Source organism: Silurus aristotelis (genome assembly GCF_946808225.1).
Source record: "Silurus aristotelis genome assembly, chromosome: 19".
In the NCBI taxonomy this organism is placed as follows: Eukaryota; Metazoa; Chordata; class Actinopteri; order Siluriformes; family Siluridae; genus Silurus; species Silurus aristotelis.
Window position 1 is genome coordinate 20,895,201 of NC_139592.1, and position 26,486 is coordinate 20,921,686.

At 38.5% G+C, this 26,486-nt stretch overlaps 3 protein-coding genes across 9 annotated transcripts in view; 2 read left to right on the forward strand and 1 right to left on the reverse strand.

Moving 5' to 3' along the window:
• Positions 1-402: 402 nt before the first annotated feature.
• On the forward strand, positions 403-4,719 carry hnrnpa1b (heterogeneous nuclear ribonucleoprotein A1b). Of its 6 annotated transcripts, none has more exons than XR_014537991.1 (12): positions 403-549; positions 1,026-1,145; positions 1,256-1,402; positions 1,493-1,703; positions 1,784-1,873; positions 1,962-2,057; positions 2,360-2,419; positions 2,794-2,985; positions 3,081-3,212; positions 3,297-3,376; positions 4,473-4,545; positions 4,631-4,719. XR_014537991.1 is itself a non-coding variant. In XM_083569658.1 (11 exons), exons 1-10 carry the CDS (start codon positions 538-540, stop codon positions 3,362-3,364), a joined length of 1,128 nt encoding a protein of 375 aa, XP_083425784.1. In that variant the 5' UTR covers positions 403-537; the 3' UTR covers positions 3,365-3,376; positions 4,473-4,719. The 6 variants fall into 6 exon arrangements, 4 of the variants coding, with proteins under 4 accessions (XP_083425784.1, XP_083425783.1, XP_083425785.1 ...); XR_014537992.1 differs by having other exon boundaries at positions 2,794-2,982; XM_083569658.1 differs by having other exon boundaries at positions 4,473-4,719.
• On the reverse strand, positions 3,393-10,010 carry nfe2 (nuclear factor, erythroid 2). The gene is made up of 4 exons (XM_083569654.1): positions 9,715-10,010; positions 7,079-7,157; positions 6,768-6,920; positions 3,393-6,144 (listed from the first exon to the last, which is right to left on the reverse strand). Exons 2-4 carry the CDS (start codon positions 7,124-7,126, stop codon positions 4,951-4,953), a joined length of 1,395 nt encoding a protein of 464 aa, XP_083425780.1. The 5' UTR covers positions 7,127-7,157; positions 9,715-10,010; the 3' UTR covers positions 3,393-4,950.
• Positions 10,011-24,022: 14,012 nt separating this feature from the next.
• copz1 (COPI coat complex subunit zeta 1) overlaps positions 24,023-26,486 on the forward strand; it is an 8,361-nt gene continuing 5,897 nt past the window's right edge. Inside the window, exons 1-2 of one of the 2 annotated variants that reach the window (XM_083570721.1) lie at positions 24,023-24,166; positions 25,290-25,358. In XM_083570721.1, the coding sequence (XP_083426847.1) occupies positions 24,149-24,166; positions 25,290-25,358 (87 nt within the window). In that variant the 5' untranslated portion in view covers positions 24,023-24,148. Of the gene's footprint in view, positions 24,167-24,364; positions 24,480-25,289; positions 25,359-26,486 lie in introns of those variants that run through there. The other variant, XM_083570722.1, reaches the window with a different exon arrangement.

The following is a 26,486-nucleotide window of genomic DNA, read 5'->3' on the forward strand; positions in this document are numbered from 1 at the left end:
AGTGGCGCATTTATTTTCACTGCATGAGATACCTGTCTGATGCAGTGCTCGGTTATACTGCGTTTTTAAATAATTTTGATGGTTTCTATGGCTGTGGCTGTATCGTTAAGATGGTAATAAGAAATGCACTAATTCAAGTAGGACACCACTAAAGGCCTACTATAAAATGTACAGCCTGTCATTCTCTATTAACCTTATTTATACTCATGCACTATAACGCAACATATTTGAAGAAAAATTTGCTATTATTTTTAAATATTATAATGTATATAACTTGTTTTGTAAATAAGTCCTGTTACTGCAGGACCATGAATAAAAATTGGGTGAGATGTGATTGCGTAATACACGACGCACTAGTAAATAACTTGATTGACAGGAGTATAAACCAATCAGATGTTAGAAAAGATATCAAGAGCCAATCGTAGCACAGAGAAGGCGGAGCCCTGAGTGCCTGATTTAAAGCACAGTCGCACGCCATTTTTTAACGGTTTCGGCCGCTGGTGTGTTCCGTCGAGCTAATAAAATAATACCCGCAGTATGCCGAAAGAGGTAAATATTAAAAATTCAACAAACTATTATTAATTTTTTGCTGACTATACTCTCATAGCAGCCGTGGTTTATATATTAAATTTTGCTTTGTGTAGTGCTGCTGATTATGCGCGTAGCCTAGTGTTCAGTATACGGCCATCTTGTGTTTTGTTTTTTTAGGCCGCAGAAACACAAGCGGTATTATTTAAGTAGTTGAGGTATTTTATTTTTTAGATATATATAAATATATATATTATATTATCTTGAAACTGTAGATATAAACTGTAGATTATGTGGAAAGTGCGAATATTCTGGCGTATAGGTTGCAATGTAATGGTTGAATGGTCTTTTGTTAGCTCACGCTGGCGTCTAAAACCATCATGGCCGCCATGTTGTTTCGCCTCCCCGTGTCTCCGTGCGTCTTTATGGCTTCCTGTTTGTGATTTTAATTGATTTAGTTATAGTTATAAATAGTCAATTTTTAAATGTTTTAACAGGAACAGCCCCGAGAACCGGAGCAGCTTCGAAAGCTGTTCATTGGAGGCCTGAGCTTCGAGACGACAGACGAGAGCCTGCGCTCTTACTTCGAGCAATGGGGCGCGTTAACCGACTGTGTGGTGAGTGATTTACATTCATTACATTTATTTATTATAGTTTCCAGTTGTGCTCATGAATAATTTTATGCTATTGATTTGTCAACATTCTCATTGTCTTCGTTTTCTTTAAGGTTATGAGAGACCCGAGCTCCAAGCGTTCCAGAGGTTTCGGTTTTGTCACGTACTCCAGCGTGGATGAAGTCGATGCCGCCATGAAGGCGCGTCCCCACAAAGTCGACGGCCGCCTCGTAGAACCCAAACGCGCCGTGTCCAGAGAGGCGAGTGCCCACGTTAAAACGGTCCTTGCATAACCAAAGGCATTAGAAAACAGTGGCGTGATTGCAACAATGTCGTCTTGTGTGTTTCAGGATTCCAACAAGCCTTTCGCACACACCACGGTGAAAAAGATCTTTGTGGGCGGCATTAAGGAAGATACGGAGGAGAGCCACCTACGGGACTACTTTGAGGAATTCGGAAAGATCGAAGCAGTTGAAATAATGATCGATCACAAGACTGGGAACAAAAGGGGCTTCGCGTTTGTTACGTTCGACGACCATGATGCCGTGGATCGCATCGTTAGTAAGTGTCTCCGGTATCTGCTGGTTTGATTGGAGCAGCTGAGACTTTGATTAAACGTGCTGTTTTCTTTACCTCTCTAGTTCAAAAGTACCACACAATAAACGGCCATAATTCAGAAGTGAGAAAGGCCCTCTCTAAACAAGAGATGCAGAATTCAGCGAGCATGCGAGGTAAGATTTGTGCTTTTCTTTGTATCTTGTCGGTGCAAAAACAGTGTGTTGTGTTTAAAAAGGGAATTAAATTCATGGCTTTGCATAGGGCGTGGAGGCGGAAACTACGGCGGTCGATATGGCGGCAACGACTTTGGAGGAGACCGAGATGGATTTAGAGATGGGTTCAGGGATGGATATAGGGGTATGTTACTGATCCAAATCTGTGCATCTTTTGGATTAGTGTAACGTTTAATGGTAAAATATAATGGTGGGATGTAACTTTGATTAGTTCTTGCTAATCAGATGCACTGCATTGCACTGCAAATGCACAATGCACTGATTGTTGCATTGAAAATTGGGCTGCATTGTTTTGCTGAAGCCGATACAATCCTTATGGTTAGCCAGATCATTGGCAGGCCAACCAATGCACGTGTGCAAGTACTTTATTGATGACCGATTGTAACCAGCTTTATGACCTTTTTTTAATGTTTTCTTTGTGACCAGGAGGGAGAGGTGGCAATGGAGGATATGGAGGTGATGGCTACAACGGTGGATTTGGAGATGGTATGTGACTATCCAATTTGTTTGACAACAAACAACCCTGACTACTGCCCAGCAAAGTTGTGCAGTTTATTGAGGTCTTAGTTCATTAAGAAACTGGTATGTGTATTTGGGCACCTTTAAATCCTTTGTCAGTTTTTATCTCAAATTCGATCGTTTACTCCGTTACATTGATTTATGAGACTGTCCATACTCAAGCTTTATAGAAATTGATATTCTTGTGAAAATGCTAAATCAAATTTGTTTTCCTCCTCATTTAAATTAGTAATTTGCATAATTTGGCTTTTACGTGCTTGGAGTGAAAATATTCAGTGCTTATTTATTATTATTATTATTATTATTATTATTATAATAAAGTTAACCAAACTGTCGTACAGGTGGCTATGGTGGTGGTGGTCCTGGCTACGGAGGCAATCGTGGAAGTGGTGGATATGGAGGAGGCGGACCAGGCTATGGTAACAACGGCGGTGGAGGATACGGTGGCGGTGGAGGATACGGTGGCGGTGGAGGATACGGTGGCGGTGGCAGCTATGACAATTATAACAACGGCAATGGAAACTTTGGAGGTGGTAAGTTTAATGCTTTCAGAGTTTAGGGCTCTTTTTGAAAAAAAGAGGGTTTGATTCGTTCGTCTTACCCTGACTGGTTTTTGTTCTATACAAAGGTAATTTCGGTGGCGGTGGAGGTGGCGGTGGCAACTACAACGATTTTGGAAACTACAACAGCCAGCAGTCGAGCTTTGGCCCCGTAAAAGGAAACTTTGGGGGAGGTGGCAGGAGTAGTGGCCCATATAGTGGTGGGTATTGTGCTACACTACGTTTGCAAATTTCCAGTGTGCATTTTCAATCATAACCTCTAGATTTCTCTTCTTTATTTTTAGGGGGATATGGGGGCAGCTCAGGCGGAGGTGGGGGCTATGGCGGAGGATCTGGTGGTAGACGATATTAAGTCCTTTTAAAGGTTGGGATCTTTTGTGTTTTGTTTTTTTCCTAATAGTAAGTGTATATTGAGATCTCCTTTAGGCAAAGTGTCTTCTTCTGGATGACAAATATTTGTAAAAAAAAAAAAATCTCTGGAAGCCTAAGAGGCAGTGTGTAGCTTAACGTTGTTGTTCATATTCAACAGGACTCAGTACTTAGGAGAGGAGACAGGAGAGCGAGAGGAATGACAGGGCAGCAGCAGGTTTACTCCATAGATCTGCTCAGCCTTTCAGAAGAGCTGTACAATAGTGTGGTCATGAGAGACTTTCTGTTTTTGTGTATGGTTGTGAATGTCAGGCTTTTTATATTTTTGTTTATGGGATGCATTCCATATAAAGCTTTGTGTAGAATAATTTAAACCAGGGTCCTAATTATATGTAACTCCAACACAATCAAGAAATAAAACAAAATCCAGTTTTTCTTAAGTCTGCTGTTGTAGTCACTGGGGGATTATTGGGGGCTTGTGTTGTATAGTCAGGCATGACCTAGTGGAGCCTTTTGGGCTGCACATCTCAACCGGTGTTTGTGCCATAATGCCAGTATTCTTGACACGCCATCTGGGCAGGGGAACTTTTTCAGACCATTTCAAAAAGAGAACTGGTAAAATGAAAGCTCAAGATGCCAAGCCATCTTTAGAACAAATGTTTGCCACCTGCTGGTTAGATGGGCAAAGATGAAGCAGATTAGCTTGTATGACTACAATAACTAGCCATGGAATCAAGCTGAGAGAGGAGTAGGAAGACCTTCGCCATCAGAAGAATCAGGGAGCGTTTGAGTACAGGTCGTCTCTGAAAGACTAGGAGAGAGCAACTGAATGGCTTTATTGCCACCAGTAGGTAAGAACAGACTTCTCCATTCCCACTGGACACAACTCATTTTATTCATTGTAGATGCAGTACAGTATTCTGAACTTTGCATTTGTGTCCTAATAATAAAAAAAGGAATGTAACTAGAGAGATCGATGAAGTGGTACAAATGTACATTGCTTAACAGTGTAACTCGATTCTGCCCCTTAAGATTAATGCATTCGGTGTTCTGTGTACTGACTGGTGAATGTCTTTTGGTCTGCTTTCTAGGAATTTGATGCAAAACAATTCTGATCCTGAATGGATTAATTATTTTTGCCTGTTTTCTTCAGGCACTATGAAGGTAATTACCCATTTCCTCCAATGTGATGTTTGTGATGTAAATGGTTACATGCTGATGTTTAATTCTTTCTTCTGTTTTATTTTAGGACCAAAGAGCGTTTGTGAGGAATAAACTTTTTTTTTTTTTTTTTTAAGTGGATTTTACTATGTAAATAAAGCTTTTAAATTGTTGAAACACATGACTCCTGTGAGTTAATGCTTAATTATATACATAGTATCATGAGAGCCATTGGACCACTTACTTTTGCTAAGGAAAGTAGCAAGCATGCTGTGTAGTCTTTGGCTGTGGCCCTGAGGATCATTTGTTTTGGGTTTGCTACACTGATGACCCATAATATTTCCAAATAAATGTTTTTGGAACAGCCAACTTTTAACCTTATGTGCTTAATAATGGTAAAACCTTCATTCATTCCCCATCTAAAGAGTTGTTTCGCTGCAGAAGGTAAAGGTTACCATCGTTACTTTGTTGCAGTGAATAGTCCTCCAGGGAATATGGGTGTCCTTCCTCATCCCGTAACTGGGAGAACACTTTAGCGTAAAGCTCTGAGAGGCGACACTTAAGCATGTTGAGATTTTGTTGGAATTCCAGCCTCTCTCGTGTTAGATGTTCCCTCCGGGCTCTCAGCTGTCCCAGCTCATGCTCCAGGTGCACAATGTTTTCCAGCTTCCTCTTGCGGCAGTTTTGTGCTGCCACCTTGTTCTTGCCTCGGCGGCGGATGTCGCGCACTAGTGCGAGCTGGGTGTCGTTTAGTGCGTGTCTGCTCAGTAGCTCGTTGAAGTCATCTACGGGGAGATTGACTATTTTTTCGAGCGGAAAAGGGATTTGGAGCACGACTGCTCTCCGCTCGTCTCTGGTGAGCGGGCCGGAGAGGTTTACATCTTTTGTTTTGGGGTGTGGTGACTGGAAAGAGACTGCTCTTGGTGTGCTTGCCTGGGCTGCATGTGGATCACGTTGAGTTGCAGGAAAAAACTGCTGTTTCATAGCAGTTATGTGCTGATGTGAATGAGGTACATGCGGCTGCATGTGTTGTGGGTTTGCTGCTACTGGTAAGTAGGAATGTCCAGAGTAGGAGCCAAAAGTGTGTGAATAATCCACAGGACCGTTCAGGTTTGGTCTCATGTGACATGGGTCCCCAGTGCAGTCTAGGTCACCATTAGTATAGCCATTTCGGGGTAGATATGTGAGCATCCCGTGGACTTCGTTCTCGGGTGAGGCAAGTGGTGGGCTTGAGCCTAAAGAAAGACCAGAGTCTGATTCGAGATCGTCTGGGTGTCCGTTGGCGTTTTTTACATGTCCGTGATTGGTGTTCATGGGATCCAAGAGGCTCATGAGTGGGGGTTGAAGAGGTGGTGCATTCGGTAGTAATCTGCTAGCCTGGCACCCTGTATGTCCATAGTGCATCTCCATGTTTGGGTTTAAGCGTTGGTATGGGGAGATTGCATCACTGTACCCAGCTTCAAAAGCAGCAGCGGGGCTCGCCTGACAGGTGGGTGGGTTAGGATCAGCCAGGTTCATCCCACAGCTCCCATAATGCACCATTGGCTCCATGTTGACATAGGTACCAGCCTCAAATGAATTCTCATTAGGGACTTCAAATTCCTGTAACACAATGACAAAAATCTTGAATTGCTCATCTTCTTACTCTGACAATTTGACCTACTTTACATTGCCCTCCTGACCGCGTCTTATGTTTATTTGCACATCGTCACGATTTCCAGCTTTTTTTGTCATGGAATACAAGGAGGCCAGCTCAGACCGAAGGGCACTTTTGTGAAGTCGCCCGCAGGTTACAGATCACATCAGCCCACCTGCACGAACGTGCCACCCGTAGCTTATGCAGGGCTTGCTTAGGTCTGCTCAGGTTTCAGATCGAAACAGATGGCCATTGTGGTGTGCAGGGGGCTGCTGGCAACCTGCTGCACTCACCCTCGTTCTATCCGTCTTTATCCTTGCGTCACTCAATTGGTCTATTGTTGCACATCTTAACAAAATCACTGCATTTAAGAGAAATTCAGCTTTAGCTTTAAATGTTACAGGGCTTGATTTTTCATTAAGATAAAGCCTTTTTTTTTGTGTGTGTTTAGAAGTGTTCTTTTATAGTGAAATGACACAAACGGTCATTTTGATGCCTACAGCCAGTCTCTGATGTCTCTCCCCACCCCACTGACCTTTCTCATAAAACCGATAAAAACCCAAACAGAAACTTAATGCTTCAGACTTGCCTGCAGTTCTGTGATTGCCATTAGTTCCTGCCAGGTCCAGTCCATCTCTGATTGTTGAGGAGTATAATTGGCCCGGACCCTGCCACTCGCACTGATTCTGGGAATGCTAGACATTGACACTCCCCCATGAAGTCTGTTAGAGTTTTCTAATCCCTGAGGACAACCAAGCAAAAAACAAAAAAAAATCTTATTAGCATTTTTTTCCCTTCTTTTCTCTCAATAGTTCCACATTCGGTAATGTACATCCTTTAGTTTATAACCTTTTCTATTAAGTACCGAATTATTATTATTTTATTATTATTACAACTCACCTCACAAATGAAACTAGCAGGAAAAGCGTTGTTTATGGTTGAACACATTCAGGCAAGGCCCAAGCTGCAGTGTCCTCCTCTGCAATCAACAACCAGCATACAACACTTTAGTCATATGCACAAAACAATAAGTATTGACTGTACATATAGTAATAAACTTATATATATATATATATATATATATATATATATATATATATATATATATATGTAATGTATATACATACATTAGTGTGTGCTCTTAGCTGTATTTTCTAATGCATTTCATTCATAAAATTATATATTGCATATTTGGTACATGACATTAACCCCAAGGGTTTCTTAGACACAAGCTTAAAGTACATTTGATTGGTTAAAAATTTTTTCTAGAGTACTGGGAAACCGATGGATCACCAATATAACCCTTAAAGTGCTGCATGTGTGCCGTGTGTTATTTAGGCTGACCTTCAGAACGCAACAAGTAAATTACACTTCTCATACACTTATTACAGTAAAAAGAAAAACTGTTTTTGAACTGAAATTATTCAGTGGTTCTGAAATGAAAAAACTCTGAGAAAAGGGGGTTCTACATCTTCCATAGGAGAAACTGAATATGGAACCCTTTTCAGAATAGTAGTGAACTGGTAACATTTAATAGCCCTAACAAATTAAATATTTATTCAAATAGTCATTTACATGAAACGTTCTTAGTTTTCGTTCAAGTTCTTTGTCACGTATACAAGTTGCCTTGTACTGAAGTTCCTGAACTGTGCAGAGTATAAAGGGCAAAAACATTCTTACATTATGCAAGTACAGGAGGACAACATAAGAATAAAAACCTTTGTACGAAATGCACATTGTAATAATAATAATAATGAGAAGAAGAAGAACCCTACAACGTTTTAAGGTTTATTTCAATAATTAAGGGTTCTTCACATCTTAAATTGCTCTAATTTTACCTTTAAAATTTCCCCCTGAGAGGGAAAGTAAAGGCACATTAAGGATACAAAATTAACCTTTTCTTTCCACTCAGATGGTCTGATGAAATGCTGTCAATAAACCGTCTTATGACCGTTTTTCAACTCGAAACTGTTCAATGAGTTGTGAAACCGTACCAGGGATTTTTCCCACCGTATCTACTAGCATTAGTAAGCATTACTAACAAAAATGTAAAAAGAAATATTAATTGGAAGCATCATGGATTGTACAGCAACATTTTTAGAAAATTTATTCTTTAATCATTATTAACTGTTTTTCTTTTAAGAAAAGTGAAAACACTTAAGAAAAGTACATTTCATTACTGTAACGAAAAGGTTAAATAGATGATCTGCGACTTTCGGTTTGCCGTGTACTGGGTGTTAAATGACAGCTTCGTTTGATTTTTCTTTGCAAAAGCAATTTTGTCCTTTAATCTTGCAATTATTGAATTAAAGGGAAATTTCCCTCATATTTGCATAATTTCTAATCATGTGGAGCACGTTGACTTTTGGAGGGGACAATAAGTGCACATAGTACAAATATAAAGGGACTAAACGGTCAAATGTGGGGAATTTCAACTCGATTCCAAAATTGGACCTACTCTATCAGTCCTATACATCCTCGAAATGTCAAAGAGCACACAGTTCCGTTGGGTTGTGTTCGGCCTATCAGCTGTGCCTTTTAGTAGTAATGTCAAAACCTGATAAGACAATCTTTTGGGAACCAGGCTGCTGTGCAGAAATGCTACCATGGGGCCTAACCACAAAGTTACAGGAAAATAATTAGAAAAAAAGCATGTTGACTGCGAAATTAGCGCATTATTATATCTGAGATCCCAGAAGACCTTTGTTCAATTAGTGAATGAGAGGCAGAAGACACATAAGAACACACTGTAATAATGTAAACCGTTAAGGGTCGTACGTGATGCCCTGTACATGAGATCAACATTCAACAAAGATATTTCTTTTTTTTTTTGTGTGTGTGTTTGTCGAATATTGAGTAAAACTGAAAGTGTTACATCCTGCATTAAGCACTATGTCTGTAGCTTTAACAAACGTTTAATAGTTCATCTGTCACTCTGGAGCCCTGTTTCAACATCAGGTGTGATATCCTGATCACAAACTGCACACACACACACACACACACACACACACACACACACACACACACACACACACACACACACACACACACTCGCTCATACTGAAATCCACAAACTGCTAATGAAGGTCTTCAAATGTCTCAACACACAAGCACATATGAGGGAGTTAAGTAATAAAAGTATGTGTAGATTTGAAGTCCTGATCTCAGTTAATCTGAAACGTATATTCTTTTGACTTTTATACGGTACACACATTTGGAATGAATGATATAGTTTAAATGATGAGCATCTCAGTTTTTGAGGTCTTAGTGTGACTTAAGTATTGTTAGAAAAAATCAAGACAACATTGAATCAAGAACAGTTCCGGAAACATGTCTCTCCATTCATCAACATAGAAACCACAGGCAAAGTAAATATCCAAATGGCATAAGCACAGATTAAAAGAAATGAACATGGCCATTTTGCAAAGCAATTTAAAGCACTAAGACATGCTGCACTGTTTCAAACCATAGACATGAATACAGAAGGTGGCCTCTGCATGCATATAATTTCAAATTGAAGAGGAGCGGTAACATACCTTAGTAGCATTTCTTTGGACCCGTGAGTTCAGGTGAAATATCACAAGCTATTATCTTATCCTGCGCACCTCAAACGTCAAACCTGGAGTTCAGCCAAAGTTCAGAGCTTTACAAATCAAATCATTTGGTGTTCATTTTTGGGACCTGATGGCTCTGGAGTTGAGAAAGTAAATGTGAGCGACCTCTGTCTGCCTCTGACTCTCTCTCTCTATCTCTCTCTTTCTCTCTTTTTCTCTCTCTCTCTCTGTTTCACTCTCACTCTCTTTCTCTCTCTTCTGCTTTGGCTGTTACTTGCATAAATGGGATGGGTCTGTGGGTGATGTAAGCAGCTTTCCTGTAAAGCTCCCACACAGTTTTGCCCTCTTTGTGTCCTTAGTGCAACTCTCACACTTTGACCTCCAGAAATTTATGTTCCCCACAAAACAACCACAAACAGTTATGGCAAGAAAACGAGTCCCTCACTACAATACAACCCCGTGCCCTTTTTCCAAATAGACTCAAGGGCATCTAAACCCTTGTGATAGATATTAACACCTGATCACCAACTCTTTAGGTACGTGCTTCGAGGTGAGGTAGAGGTTAGTGGAGAGATGAAGGTGGGAGTGGGAGGGGGGGACGGGGTTGGTTGGATCAAAAATAAAGCTTACCTAAAGTATTCTGTGAAGAGAAGCCACCAAGCCACCAAAGAGGGGATGTGGTTAGGGAACGGAGAACACATGCTGAAGCACCTGGAACTAAATCTGGCACTGCTGTGAGGGACCTGTGTGAAGAAGGGTTAAAATAGAGTGGAGTGGTGTGGAGTGGAGTGGAGTGGAGTGGTGCGGTGGAAGGGGAGGAGGGGTATCCAGCTTTACTGACTTGGTTTAGTACGGATGGAATGTACACCACGGACAGGTAAGAAAGGCCACATTGTTCCTATATCTGGCAGCCACGACCGGAGTGAAAGTGGAGGTGGAGGGGACCGAGAGCATGTCTTTACATAGCTAGTGACCGTCTGAGTCCTTGGCCTGTTCTCGCAGTGCCAAGTAGGCAAGCTTGGACCGATAGCTTGTGGGGGTTTTTTTTTATTTTTTTTAGGAAAAAAGTAATCAAAGCCTGGTAGATGTGAGATTTTGCGATTTCGCGTTTGCTCATCTGAACGGCTAAATTTCATTCGACCAGTGCCACTGAGCCGTTTGCCTTATCGTGTTACAGACCTCTCAATAACACTGTGGACAGAGACAGCTGTATTACACCACTTAAGAGCATTCAGGTGTGCTGCCATCCGCAATCATTAGCTACACACAAAGGTGTCTGTTTATGCCAAAGACTGCTCATGTAGCTGACTTAAATAGGGTAAGGCAAGCAGCAGCCAATTGGTTTGGTTCTTCATCTAGCGTTGCACTGCCATTAGAGACTTCTAAGCTCTGAACTGGCACTCTGTCCAAGTTCACAGCAGGCCCGTGATATTAATATGGACCGAATTACAACCTTGAATATAACAATAGAAAAATCCTAGTAGTAAAAAAGTGGCTGTACGAATAAGTGAAAAATAAGTCAAAAAGGCATCAAATGTACCTTGGCTGCTATCAACAATCAGGGAGTTTGAGACTGAAATGGTAAATCAGACGAACTCTACTTCTATGATTTCCTACTATGTTAATAAACAACAGTGCATGACCTCCAACTGAAACCATGACGCTCGAACTCACTTAACGTCATTGTTTCATTTTGAATCTTGATTGTTGCAGAAGCAGCAGAGTTTCACCGTCTAATTACTCCTGCGCATCGTACGGGACCTGTCATGAAATGAGGAGGAAAAAAATGACGGTGGGCAGTTATAGGAAAACAAGCGAAGACTTGACAAATTAATTGTGCTGCTCCTGCTTCTTCTTCTTCTATCTTAAATATTTTCTTATAACAGCTACATTATTCCTTTTTTTTACCACAACAATTTTATGATCATTACAATTCTGTTAAAAAAAAAAAACAACTTTATCCTACTTTATCCATTTATATTCTGCAAAATAAGTCCATTATCGGATTTCCAAATTTAATTTCCTCAAGACAGTAATGGATGTTAAATCACAAACTATTTTATATACACTGTAGACTTTCATTTGTCATGGGACCTGTGAAGGGAAACTGATGAAGAAAAGTGTTGCATCAAGATCTGTGGTAAATAATAAATACAAAAAATACTACTCATGTGAGAGTCATCTGGAAGGTAAAAAAATACTTTTAAACAGTGCTATTTTCTTTCTGCGCTGATGTGAACCCCAACTCAATTATCAATAAAATATAAAGGAAGATACAATTATGTGGCTAGCTATCTTAGCCAAATGCTGATACGATTTTAGTAGCTTGCTAGGTTTTAAGCTAGCTATATATGTATAGTATATGACATACATATCTCTCGCTACGCTATATGGACAAAAGTGTTGGACCACCTGACTTTCCCAGTGTTAAAAGGCTAACCTTTACCACAAAGTTAAAGGCACACAATTAAATAGGATGTCTTTGGATGTTGTAGCATGACATTTTTACTTGAACTAGTAGACCCAAAGCCAGCTACATGAAGATATGCTTTACATGGCTTGGAGTGGAACATCTTGAGTGGCCTGCTATAGATCCCTGACCTCAGCCCTACCTTTAGGATGAATTAGATCTACACCCGAGGCCTCCTCACATCACCTACACCAGTACCTGACTTTACTAGCACCTTGTGGCTGAATGAGCACATATCTCCACAAACACACTTTAATACATCTTTACAGAAGAGAGTTATTATAACAGCAAACTGGGACTAAATGCTAGCTTGTTTGGCCTTATCTGTAAATATTATTTAAGGTTAAATGTTTAGCTGTTAGATACTGATATCTATAAGTCAGCTTTTAGCTCACATCATTTGCTAATTGTTTTCACTCTGGGTTTTTTTTCAGTTAAAACTGGATACAGAAGATACCTGATAAATCAGACCAGGGCTGTATCCACTATCACAGATATTTCTGCACCATGTGGGAAGTAGTAGCCCAGTGGTTAGAACTCGATTACTAATCGAAAGGTCAGGGGTTTAAGCACCAGTATTGATAAGCTGCCTTTCTTGGGCCCTTGAGCAGGACCCTTAACTCTCTGTGCTGTGTCATATCTGACCCCAGCTTCATAACATTGCTGAGATATGTGAAAAAAAAAATTTGATTGTGCTGTAATGTACATTTGACAAGTAAAAAAAATCCCCTTTACCTTTTAACCTAAAGTTAAGACTTTTCTCAGGAAGCTTGGAAACTTAATGGAAATTATTTATAACTGTCTGAATTCTCTCTTTTGATCATCTTAAAGTCTTTTAGGTTTGAAAGCCTCACTCTGTATGAGTGAACCATCGCCATGCAGCCCCCCATTTTCTTATTTTTTTAACAATCAATGCACAAAATTCAGAACGATAAAATGTTACTAAAAAAAGTAGTACTGTAATGGGAATAAATATAGTTTAATGTTTTCCACCCGTTCATGGGGTAATTGAAAAATGTAAAACCTAGTCAAAAGGGTTTACAGTTTACAAATAAATTCACCACTATTTTGGAAAATGAGGTTTTCTAAAATGTGTAAGCTTCGAGAATTGGTGGGAGTGGATACTATCTATCCGATAGATAGATCCGAGACCGAAAATAGCTTTATTTAAAAAAAGAAATCTCTTTTTGTGGCCTTAAAACGAACCGCAGTGATGGATGTAGGTGGCTGACATCGTTCACAGGAGTGCGTGCCTGCCAGTAATCAGAGAAAGATGGGACTTCCCGAGGCCCGATTCCTAGCACCCACCCACCCTGTTCACCCACCTACAAACACACACATAAAGCCAGCGCGCTATTACAGCGACCACAGCGGTTTGGGATTTGGCTCATTCCAAGCTAAACGCCCACTCCGGCTTATTTCAGGTCACGGGGTATCCTGCCTTGTCTTTTTTTTTTTGCCCTCATCTACTACACTATAACTTGTACTTAAGTAGTGCACCATATATACTGTATGTTTATATTCTCTTTTCGAAATGACCATCGCTTTCTTCACCCTTGTGGCCTTATTCTTCACATTCACTTCTCTTATCCACTACCCAGCACTTGACCAGGGGAATTCACACACCCTCAGAGTGACCTCGCCAAACTAGTCCTCATCCCATCCATGCAAATCCTATTAACAATCCCACATTTTATATATGATGTGTAATGGTGTTGTGTGCACCTAAATATGTGCTGCTTGAGTAAGGGAAAGGGAGAGAATTTCACAAATAGTTGTGATCGAACGTGCTGGGTTTTTTATTTTATTTTTATTTTTTTCAGAAAACATGGAAAAAACCTTCTGAGCTAATTACAATGAGAGCATTTGTTTCCTTGGTTTGTGGTCATGTTGGGAAAGTTCATCCTAGCCTTGTGCTGGGAAAAATGGAAAGTATGTGCATGTGTGTTCAAGTTTATTTCGTTTATTTCCTAGGCAATAATAATTTCAGAGTGTAAGATAATACGCGGGATACGTAGTGATTCCATCGCTGTTTGATCGCCCGTATTTTAATGGTTTGTCTTTTTTTTCCCTAAGTATACTTTATTTCTCATGGAAACACATGCCTGGGTTGTGTGTTTGTATTGCTAACAATTTTTGTTCCCAGGTACAGATTTTTGAGCAAAAGTGCTCTGAACTTACTGACAGCAAAATAAGAGCTCTTTCCAACAAGGAATGATAAACAACACCAGCCCATGACCAGTGTGAGATTGTGGAAGGGCAAGATATCATTAATAATAACATTATTTGCCTCAAACAAAATAATGTTATTTAGATTTGCTTTTAGGATACTATCCAGTAAATTTTTACAGTAAGCATGTGTAAGGATTTTGAGTCTATATGTTTTCCCCAGGCTACAACAAATGTTTGTCGCAAAAACCAACACAAAGGACCTGAAACTAGATTTTTTTTTTTTATTGGAAAAGGGGCTCACTTCTCTTTCACAGCCACTTCATTACAAAGTGAATTATCCACATTGTTCGTAAACTTTGCAATATATTCTAAAATAGATATGATATTATACATCAGGGAGTCAGTCATATCTTCTGAACTTACACTTTAAATAAGTAATATTCATTTATTATTTCATAAATGAAATAATATTCTGCCTATATTAATATTTTTGCTGTAAAATGTACAAATGTTTGGGAATTATATGCTGAATAATGCAACCATGGGGCAGTACAAATTCTGCCCCAGTGGATCTCTACTAGCACTTTCCATCTTTTAATTCCAGGTATCCACTGGTTGCATTTAAAAATCTCGATAGGTGAGCAAATCAAAGCAGCTTTGACATATCTAAAATTTTTTTTTTTTTAAATATACTATAAAATTGTTACTCACTGCATTCCTTTGTCTGACTAGTAAAAGGACAACATGGCTAAGAGTTTGTAAAGTCCAGCGCAAGGGGTAATAGCTAACGCTTGTGAAAGTCCAGTTATATCGACTTCCTTAATTATTAAGGTGTGGATGATTTTTTCTAGATTTTTATGTTCAATAAAAATTGGTTTATTTGCTTTTTTTTAAACGGGCGATTCACTTGATCAGTTTCAAATAGTGCCATGAACCCTTTTGGACTGTCAAATGCTGCTTTGGCTGTAGATCCGTTCTCCTGAGCTGCTTTAAACCAAAAAATGTATTTGTTTATGGCATAAAAGGGGATGTGCTACAAAAACCTGGTCAGTTAAGGTCACCTGATTTTGAAAATGAAAATCCACTTTTTGCTTTTAAATGATTAAGTACATTAACAATAATCTTTGCTATGCTTTTTACCTTTGGTTTTGACTGCACACTGTATTGCATTGTGTATGTCACTGTGTAACAGAACATGCTGGGATGGACCAAGTAGCTGTGTGATAGTGTGGGCAGCTCTTCTCTCCCCCTTCTCCAGCCAGAAACAACAGCAGTTAGCTTGAGCAGCTATTAAAGCTCTTATCAGCGCACGGCAGAACTTCCGCCACCCTACATCCCCCTTTCCTCTGTCTTTGCTCTCTTTACTGCTACACACACAAACACTCTCTTACACTTACACACAGACACTGAGACGTACAGAAACATGAAAAAAGGACAAGTGCCCTCACCTTAACATCTTTAATTAGTCATCTTAGTATGAAGAAGTCTTGCTGGACACACACTGGCGTGCACAGAGAGATAAAGACGAGCCATTTCGAAAGGCCTTGGGCTATCTGTTGGTTTGATCTCGAGTCCTATTGAGACATCACTACTGTACGCAATGAGTCTGTGGGTACAGGTTCCTCCTTTGTCTTAGCAGGTTCAACTTTTTTTTTTTTACAGTGAGAAACATTCTTCTGAAAAACGTATTCTACATAACTGCAAGGTTCTTAGAATCCCAACGGCATTTAATGACGCTCTTGAGTTCGTGAAGCACTCCAGGATTTCCATGTGAAGATTTCCATAATAATTATATAAAATAAAGAAGAAGAAGAAAATGAAATAATGGAAGGATCAATGTTACACTGTATGAATTTGCTATTCAATAAACTGAAATCCAGAGCATGAGCAGTTGAGGGTTAAGGGCCTTGCTCTGGGGTTTGGTGGTGACAGCTTGGAAGTGCTGGGATTTGTCTCTCACGATGTTCAAATCATTGAACTACCATTCTTTCCATTTATTTTGTTTAATCAGCAAATCCATCTGCAATATTTGGTTCTTGTTGTTTTTGGTGTTTTCCAGTACAAATATCTACCAAATATACAGGCCTACAAAACATAAAACCCCAACCACAACCATACCCACCCTCTAGAGGATCCACATGACAAACCCAATATGTAAAACATCTATTTGTTGTATTTTTCATATTAATGAACATCCCTTATTACACAAATTAGGCATGAATGTCATGCGTGCACTGTATACGTTGTTTTTCTAACGCTGTTCTCTGCATTTTAGTCACGTCATATCACGTCATCAAGATTTTAGTCATCATTCGCTAAATGTCACCGCATCCAGAAACTCGAATACACCAACCCACAGTCTTAAAGGAACACGTTTACAGCATACATCATGTAATACCTTGCTTGATTCACTTCTTCATGATCGTTAAACCGATCAATACGAAACATTTCTGTTCTGTTCAACAAAAGCTCTTGTTCCAAAAACAAGGAGCCGTACTTGACTTGACATGACTTTTTACATGACGTGTCATATTGATAATCTTTTTTGCACCTCAGAAACAAAAGTGTGTCACTGTTTGATTTCTCACGAATACCATATAGGTCAAGTAATGAAGTGATAACGAACATTACACCACAGCGCTGTTGATTTCTTGAATCTGATTGGACAAAAGGTTGTGGTGAAACTAAAGAAGTTCTGGCTGCACAAGTTTGTATTAATGTGCTCAGTTTAATAGGGCATGGATTTCGTCGTAAAACCTCACGGAGATAATTCACGAGGGATTCTTTTTTCTGGGAGGATTGGGGTTGGGGTCAAGATGAAGGGAATTGAATTGTGATTTCTCTGTAACATTTTATATATTACTTTATACATATATACCATACATATTATCCAGTGGTGGACAGTAACGAAGTAAATGTAATTCGTTACTGTACTTAAGTAGCTTTTTCACAATTACGTACCTCAATTTTTCATGATATTTTTTAAAATCAGTTTTTTTTTTGTTTATGAGCAGATAAAAACTTGACTGGTCAAACAAGCAGCAGTCCACCAATCACGGTAGTGCGCACGCATTGTTTTGAACTTGTTTTGATTGCCGCTTGGTGGTATCTACTTATCAAGAACATACTGTTCAGCATCAGTTCAATAGCAAGCAGAACATTTTGATAGTAATAAATGATAGAAGAAACTTCTGACTCGAAATTGACTTGACACAACACCCATTGCGTTATTTGCATGACTTTCATTAAAATAGTTAAAAAGGAGGGTTTGGGCTCATAATGTATTAGATATACATCAGCGTTCGACTCATTTATAGCATTTTATTAATAGATTGATGTGCTAAGAGTAACTTTAGAGTTTTTTCACATAAACTGAGTTGATTAAGCAAAGAGTCTTGTGATAGAAATGATAATAGGAACATTATAGTTATAATAAATCATAGTACTTTGGATAATTAAGTACATTTGAAGGCACATACTTTTGTATTTTTAGTCAAGTGAAAGTTTAAAGGGACACGTTTACTTTTACTGGAGTCATATTTACTTTATCTTTACTTTTACTTAACTACATGGTTTGTGTACTTTGTCCACCACTGGTATTAAGTTTAGGAGTCGAAGGACGGAAGGTCGAGGAATCAACAGATTATAGCTGCTGAAACATGAAACTGGAACTAACTCATTTTGTGGATGTTTGACAAAATTGGGTGCAACTAGAAACAGAATGAAAAAAATCTCATTTGTTCATTTATTAAACAAACAAGCAAATAAATAAATGCAAATGTCAGCAAATTGTACTTGCATAAGACATTGTTTTTGATGGGTTTTCCTGTAACAGCGCTCCCCACAGTGTTTCATTTCCAATTTAGTTTTGGACATTTATGATTTTTTTTTTTTGTGAGGTACAATTAAGAATCTCTACTACAAATGCAATTTATTCCAACTTAAGTTCATTCCATTCTAAATATACATGCATGGAAAAAAAAATCAGCCCGCAACAATAAAACAGCAATCAAGCAAGCCTTTTTCAATTTGACCCTCTGACCTTAATAAAAACCAGTTTATCTTTTCACCAAACACTTCGTAGCAAGTCATATTATATTCTCTACAACACAAAAGGATTATTTCGAAATCGTTTTGTGGTGAACTTGTGAAAACCCGGCACTGTATTGCAAAACGTCTCTGGCGAGCCGCTCCACTCCTGCCAGTAGACTCTAATAGAGAATATCTATTTGAAGACCTGTTGAAAACAAACATATACAGAGCTGTATAGGCAAAAGCAAATGCAGCTTGTGTATAAAATGTGTGTGAGTGTGGGGACAGCATGAGACTACTTTAAAAAGGACTGCTTGATATGACACCCACCACAGGTCTGTAAACTGTCGTGAGTGCAATGTTTGTAACCAAAAGGGCTGAGCATGGAGTGAAAAGACGTCTGATGTCAGGAGTAGTAAATAGATGTGAAGTGCATGCAGGGAAAATCCCTTCGGAGATTGGTTTTCACAGTGGTGCTTCCCAGAAGAGTTGACCAGCCCGGATTTTGACAGATGCCTGTAGGAGGATGTGTTAAATTAAAACAGGCGGGATCGTGTGTAATTCTGGATAGGGTCTTTGTCATTGAGGCATGTGAATCATTGTAAGAAAAAAAAACCACACACACACATACAAATCAATTAATGATTATTTAAAAATAGAAGTGTGCTTCATGGAGATACTCACAAGACATGAGTTGAACCGGTAAAAGAGCTATTTAAAGAGTCTGGCCTTCAATGTACACCACCCTCAGTTACATTTGCATTGAAATGTATTTGTTGTTATTAAATACATCATGAAATACATCAATAGAGCAGTTATAGTGCCCAGTTATGGTCAATGAATCAGTAGTCTGATGATGTGATATATAGTTACTGCAACCACATCATAGGTTTTTATATATTCATTTATAGTTACATTCAGTGTAATCGATTGATTTAGTGTGTCTTGATAGAATTGCTATCTATCTATCTATCTATCTATCTATCTATCTATCTATCTATCTATCTATCTATCTATCTATCTATCTATCTATCTATCTATCTATCTATCTATCTATCTATCTATCTATCCATCCATCCATCCATCCATCCATCCATCCATCCATCCATCCATCCCATCCATCCATCCATCCATCCGTGTTGTTATTGCTGATATAAAATGATATGATGGCCAAAAGTATATGGACAATCACCTGACCATTACACCTTCCATGTGCTGCTTCTCTAAACAGCCACACAGAATAATTAAAATGAAAACATAGTCTAAGAACAGGCAAATGGTCATGCAAGGTTCAAACTGAATCAGCAGAGCAAAACAGGATGTCTAACATGAATTATAAGGTTTGAGTAAATTATAAGACCATAAGTCACTGAAACTAGTTGCACTGAGTGTTATTTCACACTGAACATGTGAAAATCTGGTGGGGTGTTGGTGTGAAATTGAACACAGCTTTACTCAATCAGCAGCTTTGAGATGCAGAGCAGGAGAGCGTTTGTGCACAAAAAGAGTTTGAAAAAACTTTACCATAGTTGAATTGAAAGACATTGAGGACCTGCATAAAACCCTGACCTTAAACACACATTGAAAAACACATTTGAGATGAACTGGACCTGCACACCAGGCCTTCCTGCCTGATTTCAAACCATGATCTGCTGCGGGTGAATGAGTACCGGCATCCCCAAAGGTGAAAAGCATTTTTTACCAGAAGAGTGAAACCTAGTGTGTTGAAACGGCAAATAGGTAAAAACGTATTAATAATATTCATGTTTTTTGGGGAAAGGGATGTTCAATGCTCAAAATACAAATTACAGCTTAACATGACTGTCACAACTCATGGATATTGGAGACTCTTAAAAAAAACCCAACAACAATTTCTCCACATGATACCATATCACCAAATTATTTATTATTTATTATCATTTTTAACTCATTTTTGTGGAGCGTCTGCCATCAAGGTCCTTGTGTATGTAGTCATTTTAATTCACCTCAATTTATTAGTGTTTCAGCAATGTTTATAGTGTTTACACAAAACAATATACTGCACTATGATATTACACCCTCACACCATATCTATCTATCTATCTATCTATCTATCTATCTATCTATCTATCTATCTATCTATCTATCTATCTATCTATCTATCTATCTATCTATCTATCTATCTATCTATCTATCTATCTATCTATCTAGGACCATCTAGGACCATCTAGGACCATCTAGGACCATCTATCTAGGATCTATCTAGGACCTAAATTGTGCAATGTAACATCATAGATCATAGCATGTGCAAAGTCCTGCAGAGGTCATAGTTGGGGGATTTTTTATTGTTCTCAACACGTTGTTTTATTGCAGTATAAAATAAAGTTTGGATAACATCAAAGCATAATTATTTGTCATTCACAAACGCTAGACATCGAAACTACTAAATGGGATAAATGTGGAAACATGACTATATATTATATACAGAAATATCAGCATCTACTACCTACCGCATGCCCTAATTTAAACCCCTGATTATACTCAATAATTAATAGTATGGATTGAACTTATTGGTAGATATGTAGATTGAAAACAAAGAAATGAAGAGGCAGCATTCAAACTGGATTTAGTCTCCATTACACACTTCAGTACATGTGCCAAAGGTCTATGCAAAAATCCTTCCAGTAAAAACGAAGTGGTTTGGTACTTTACTTAGAGCAGAGGGCTTATTTTTTGCCATGGCCTGTTGGTTTTAAATCCAAAATGACACAATGGAAAAATACAATAGGGGCAAAAGCAGTTTAGAATGAGCAAATAACTCTGGTTAACTCTACACAGTGGGACAGGAAGGTCATGAGTAAGTCCAAAATATGCTAGCAAACTGAACTAAATTTGTTACGGATTTATAGATCATCATGACTGACCCAGATCGGCCTTCTTTGTTTAAAGCTTTTTTTTTTTTTTTTTTTTTTAAATAGCCAGAAATTACCAGCTTCCGTCTTCAGTCTCGAGTTGCAGTGAGTGAACATTTTGGACCTGTCCTGGACTTAGTGGTCCTGGAAATCATCTCCACCTTACTGTTCTTATAGCACTAGTTTGAGTCATTTAAGTGCAATGTCATATGTGCTTGCAACAAACTTTTAGACCACCATGTTCAGTGTATTTGTGCTCGATATTTCTTTCTGACCTTGCGATCCAGAGCAGTCCAATAGTATTTAGGTGTGGTGACTGGGCGGGCCATCAGGTGATAAATAACACACCAGCCCACCGTTTACTCTCTAAATATCGCTTACACAGCTTGGAAATACACTTCGGCTCACTGTTATATGATTAGGTCGGTTCAAATGAGCCACAGTCCAGACAGAATTGCATGGAGGTAAAGTATGGAATGGTAGCCATATTGGTTCAGTTTTCCGTTCACCATTTGACCTGCACTTAACCTACATAGATATCATGAGTCATCATATTCTACAAATATAAACAGAAAGTGGAACATGACCTAGCTACATGTATTTCATCTAAAACCTACCGTTATTGCCTAAGATGAACGTTAATACTGCCACTGTTAATAAATGGATTAGTTTGTTGTATATGAACAAAGTGACATGCATGTGTCTATCAAAACCCCTAAAAGACAGCTACTGTAATGAGCAGGAATCAGGTGTGCAGTACAATGTAATAAACTATAAATATGTTTTTTTGTCATAGTGATGTGGTTTGTTCAGGTTCCCTGGTGGTCTAGTGTTTAGGATGCGGTGCTCTCACCGCTGCGGCCCGGGTTCGATCCCCCGTCAGGGAACCAACCCCAGCCATTAGGGTTGCACAAGCCTTAGTGCAGGTCCCAAGCCCGGATAAATGGGGAGGGTTGCATTAGGAAGGGCATCCAGCGTAAAAACATGTGCCAAATCAAACATGCGGATGGTCCGCTGTGGCGACCCCTAATGGGAGAAGCCGAAAGAAAGTTTTTTAGTGATGTGGTTTGTTCAAAATCCAAAATAAACTGACATTAAAAACTGACTTTTGACTGAAGTTTAGACTGCATTGCTGTCGGAGAAAATTTGCTACATATTACTCATTTTCATTTGTTACTGAACAACATTGTGATTCACTTAGTCTGAACATCTTGACTGCTACCAAGCTTTAATACTGGAGACTACAGAAATGTGCATCTCGAAAACATCACCAAACATCACCATATCAATTTGTTTGATCATTGGTTTTTGCTTGTTTATGAGTTGTTATAGCTGTTTCTCAGAAGGATTATAATCTGTAAATAATTGGCCATACAAGTCCCTACAGGGATGTGCACAGACATTTTGAGGGGTAGGTAGCTCAAGTGGAAAAAAGGGCATATCTCATATTTATTAAACTTTTTTTTTTTTTTTTACCAAAATATTAAATATATTTAATATATGCTTATCCTATTCCTATGCAATGCCTTGTGTCTAATAAATAAAAATGTCTTATTTTCATTATTTAATCCTTGATTTGCATATCAAAGTGGTGTTTTTTTTAAAAGGGCACTTTCTTATGAGGAAGTAAATGGGCAGGTGCTCAAGGCTCTTTTGATGTCCATGTGCTAGTGCCTGAGTTCCCATGAATTTATTGTTACTATCGAAACGATTACATTTAAAGTGCATTATTATAAACCTGAGTTGCTTCACAGACAGAACTACAGGCAGAGTTGCTTCGAAAGAAAATGAATCATCATATATGTACAGTACAGACCAAAAGTTTGGACACACCTTCTCATTCAAAAAGTTTTCTTAATTTTCATGACTATGAAAATTGTAGAGTCACACTGAAGGCATCAGGGGGTATTTGACCAAGAAGGAGAGTGATGGGGTGCTGCGCCAGATGACCTGGCCTCCACAGTCACCGGACCTGAACCCAATCGAGATGGTTTAGTGGTGAGCTGGACCGCGGAGTGAAGGCAAAAGGGGCAACAAGTGCCAAGCATCTCTCGGGGAACTCCTTCAAGACTGTTGGAAGACCATTTCAGGTGACTACCTCTTGAAGCTCATCAGGAGAATGCCAAGAGTGTGCAAAGCAGTAATCAAAGCAATAGGTGGCTACTTTGAAGAACCTAGAATATGACATTTTTCACACTTTTTTGTTATGTATATTATTCCATATATAATTCCACGTGTTAATTCATAGTTTTGATGCCTTCAGCGTGAATCTACAATTTTCATAGTCATGAAAATAAAGAAAACTCTTTGAATGAGGTGTGTCTAAACTTTTGGTCTGTACTGTATATATATATATATATATATATATATATATATATATATATATATATATATATATATATATATATATATATATATATATATATATATGTGTGTGTGTGTGTGTGTCATCATATGATCCAGCTTCCACAATACCACCAATCTAAATCCAGTTGAGATGGTTTTGGATGAGTTGGACTGGAGACTGAAGGAAAAGCAGCTAACAAGCACTCACTTTTGTTTATTAGGACATAATTCCATACATGATCTTTCATAGTTTGGATGTCTTCAGTAATCATGTACAGTGTTAAAAATAATTAGAAAATCAAGAAAAATAACAATAAAGGAGAAGATGTGTATATATGTAGTTTTTATATATTACATAATACATCCATTGTGACTTTAATCCGATTTGACGTCATGACGTATAGTCGCTGGGTGTCTTTCTGTTACGCCTTGACCTTTCACCCTGTGATGCATGCGGAAGTAGAACTCACTCAGATCGGGAACACGGTTAGCTGCCGCTAGGAGGATGGATACGCTAATTTTGGTAATATTTTCTAACCTAACTGTCATTTATCTTATGGAACTCGAGTGAGAAGTGACACCCGCTCGATGTAATATGTAGTCGAGATTGTAAGGTTTGGGGCTAAATGAAGACCAGCTGGTTAGCTAGTTAGCTTTGAAGACCAGCTAGTTTGCAGCTGGGTGGCTTGTGTGTCTTGGATGAATCCCAAACGGCGGTGATCTTACTGTGTAGGTGCACTAGGGAGCGAGGGGAATACTGGGTCTATTGCGGGTTTTAGTACACTAGAGGTAGAACAAGGAGTAATTTGGGATACAGCTTTTGCCTGTTTGAAATGGTGAGATAATGGAGTTACAGGGCTTCAAAAACCAAAAACTGTGTATATATATGTGTGTGTGTGTGTGTATATATGTGTGTGTATATATGTGTGTGTATATATATATGTGTGTGTATATATGTGTGTGTGTGTGTGTGTGTCTGTGTGTGCATATATGTGTGTATATATATGTGTATGTATATATATATATATATATATATATATATATATATATATATATATATATATATATATATATATAGCAGGTGCTAATGATCATCAATTTCATTTGTAAGTTAAAACACAGTTATTAACTGAAACATAAACATCACCAAGGTCTCCAAAGATTCCAAAGCAGGCTGGAGCTTTAAGATGTGCTGTTTAAGCTTTTTCAAAAAGCCAAACTATTGTGAGGACCATAAACAGTTTTTGGCTAAGAAAAGACACATCACGCTTGATTCAACTGTGTAGTCTATTAACTTAGTTAATTAATATATGATGATGGATAAATAAACGGATTACTTTAATGTCCACCTTAAAAAATAGAGTGCATTAGATGTGTACATGGTAAAATAATAGGTTTAATTAACCACAGTATTTTATGCATGCCAATAATTCAGTGTAAAGTCAAAGTTTTTTTTGTTGCTTGAATCTGGAAAACAGTTTATGAGGATATAAAATTTTTTTCGTATATATTGAAATTTCTCACGCCCTGCCCGTACAGTGTAAAAGGATCAGACCGAGGAATAACTGTGTGTGTAAGTTTTTCCTTTCGCCCTTGTACAAACTAAGTGATGCATTCTGACGATCGTGTCCTGCTTTTTGTCATAGGAGCCCTCGCTGTACACTGTGAAAGCCGTCTTAATTATGGACAACGATGGAGAAAGACTCTATGCCAAGGTGAGAAATTCAATCACGTAACCTCCGGCATGTTATATACTGTACCTCACATCTATAAAAAGTAACAAGAAGGAAAACAGATTTTGTCACATGTACATTATAGCACTGTGAATTATTATTTTTTTTGCGGATCGCAGCATGTTAGGAAGCTGGGGGTCAAAGCACAGGGTCAGACATGACGCAGCACCTCTGCAACAGTGAGGGTTAAGGGCCTTGCTCAAGGGCCCAACAGTGGCAGTTTGGCTTATTAGAGTTTGAACCCCCGACCTATTGATTATTGAATTTCCAACACAAAGTCTGATTTGAAGTCGTTATTAAGCAATCCTGTTCCTGATGAGATCAGTGTGATGAAGGGTTTGCTGTTCAGTACTTTCTTTCCTCTTTGTACGCCACCTAGTGCTTTTGTTTCTTTTTTTTAAACACCAGATCAAGAGAGCCACTTCATACTATTTATGACTCGATTATTTTTTTTTTTCTCCCAGAATGTTTTCAGTTGAAAGGTTGTGTTTTGCGTATAATCTTCCAGAGTAATTCTACAAATACAGCTTGAAACCCTGCAGTACAACCATCTTTATTACAAATATATTACTGGTGTAAAGCAGTGGAGGGAAGAAACAGAGTACAAATACTTTGTTACTGTGCTTATGTCGAGTATGTCATCTTTTTCTGGCTATCACGCACCACAGACGTAGGCTAACCCACGAAGACAGAGAGCAACAAGCCTGAAATGTGAAGAATATAAATCTAATCTCGCCTGCTAGTAACAAAAGTGTGGCAGTGTTAATCGTGTTGATCTGATTGATCTTTCATGTTACGTTGATTGTGCAACATCTTTTATAACTATTATTGTAGTGACTTTTCTGCCATCTGTTTTCCCTTAATACCTTAATATTAGATTAGATTAGATTCAACTTTGTTGTCATTGTGCAAGGTACATGTATCAATGAAATGCAGTTAGCATCTAACCAGAAGTGTATAAGTGCCTATTTACAGTAGATAACAGTAGATAAATACGGTATGAGGTCCATATATACAGGGATGAGATGATTAATGTACAGGAGGTCATAATATATGGTTTATATAGTAATATACAATATATGTATATTTGTTTATTTTCTTATTTATATC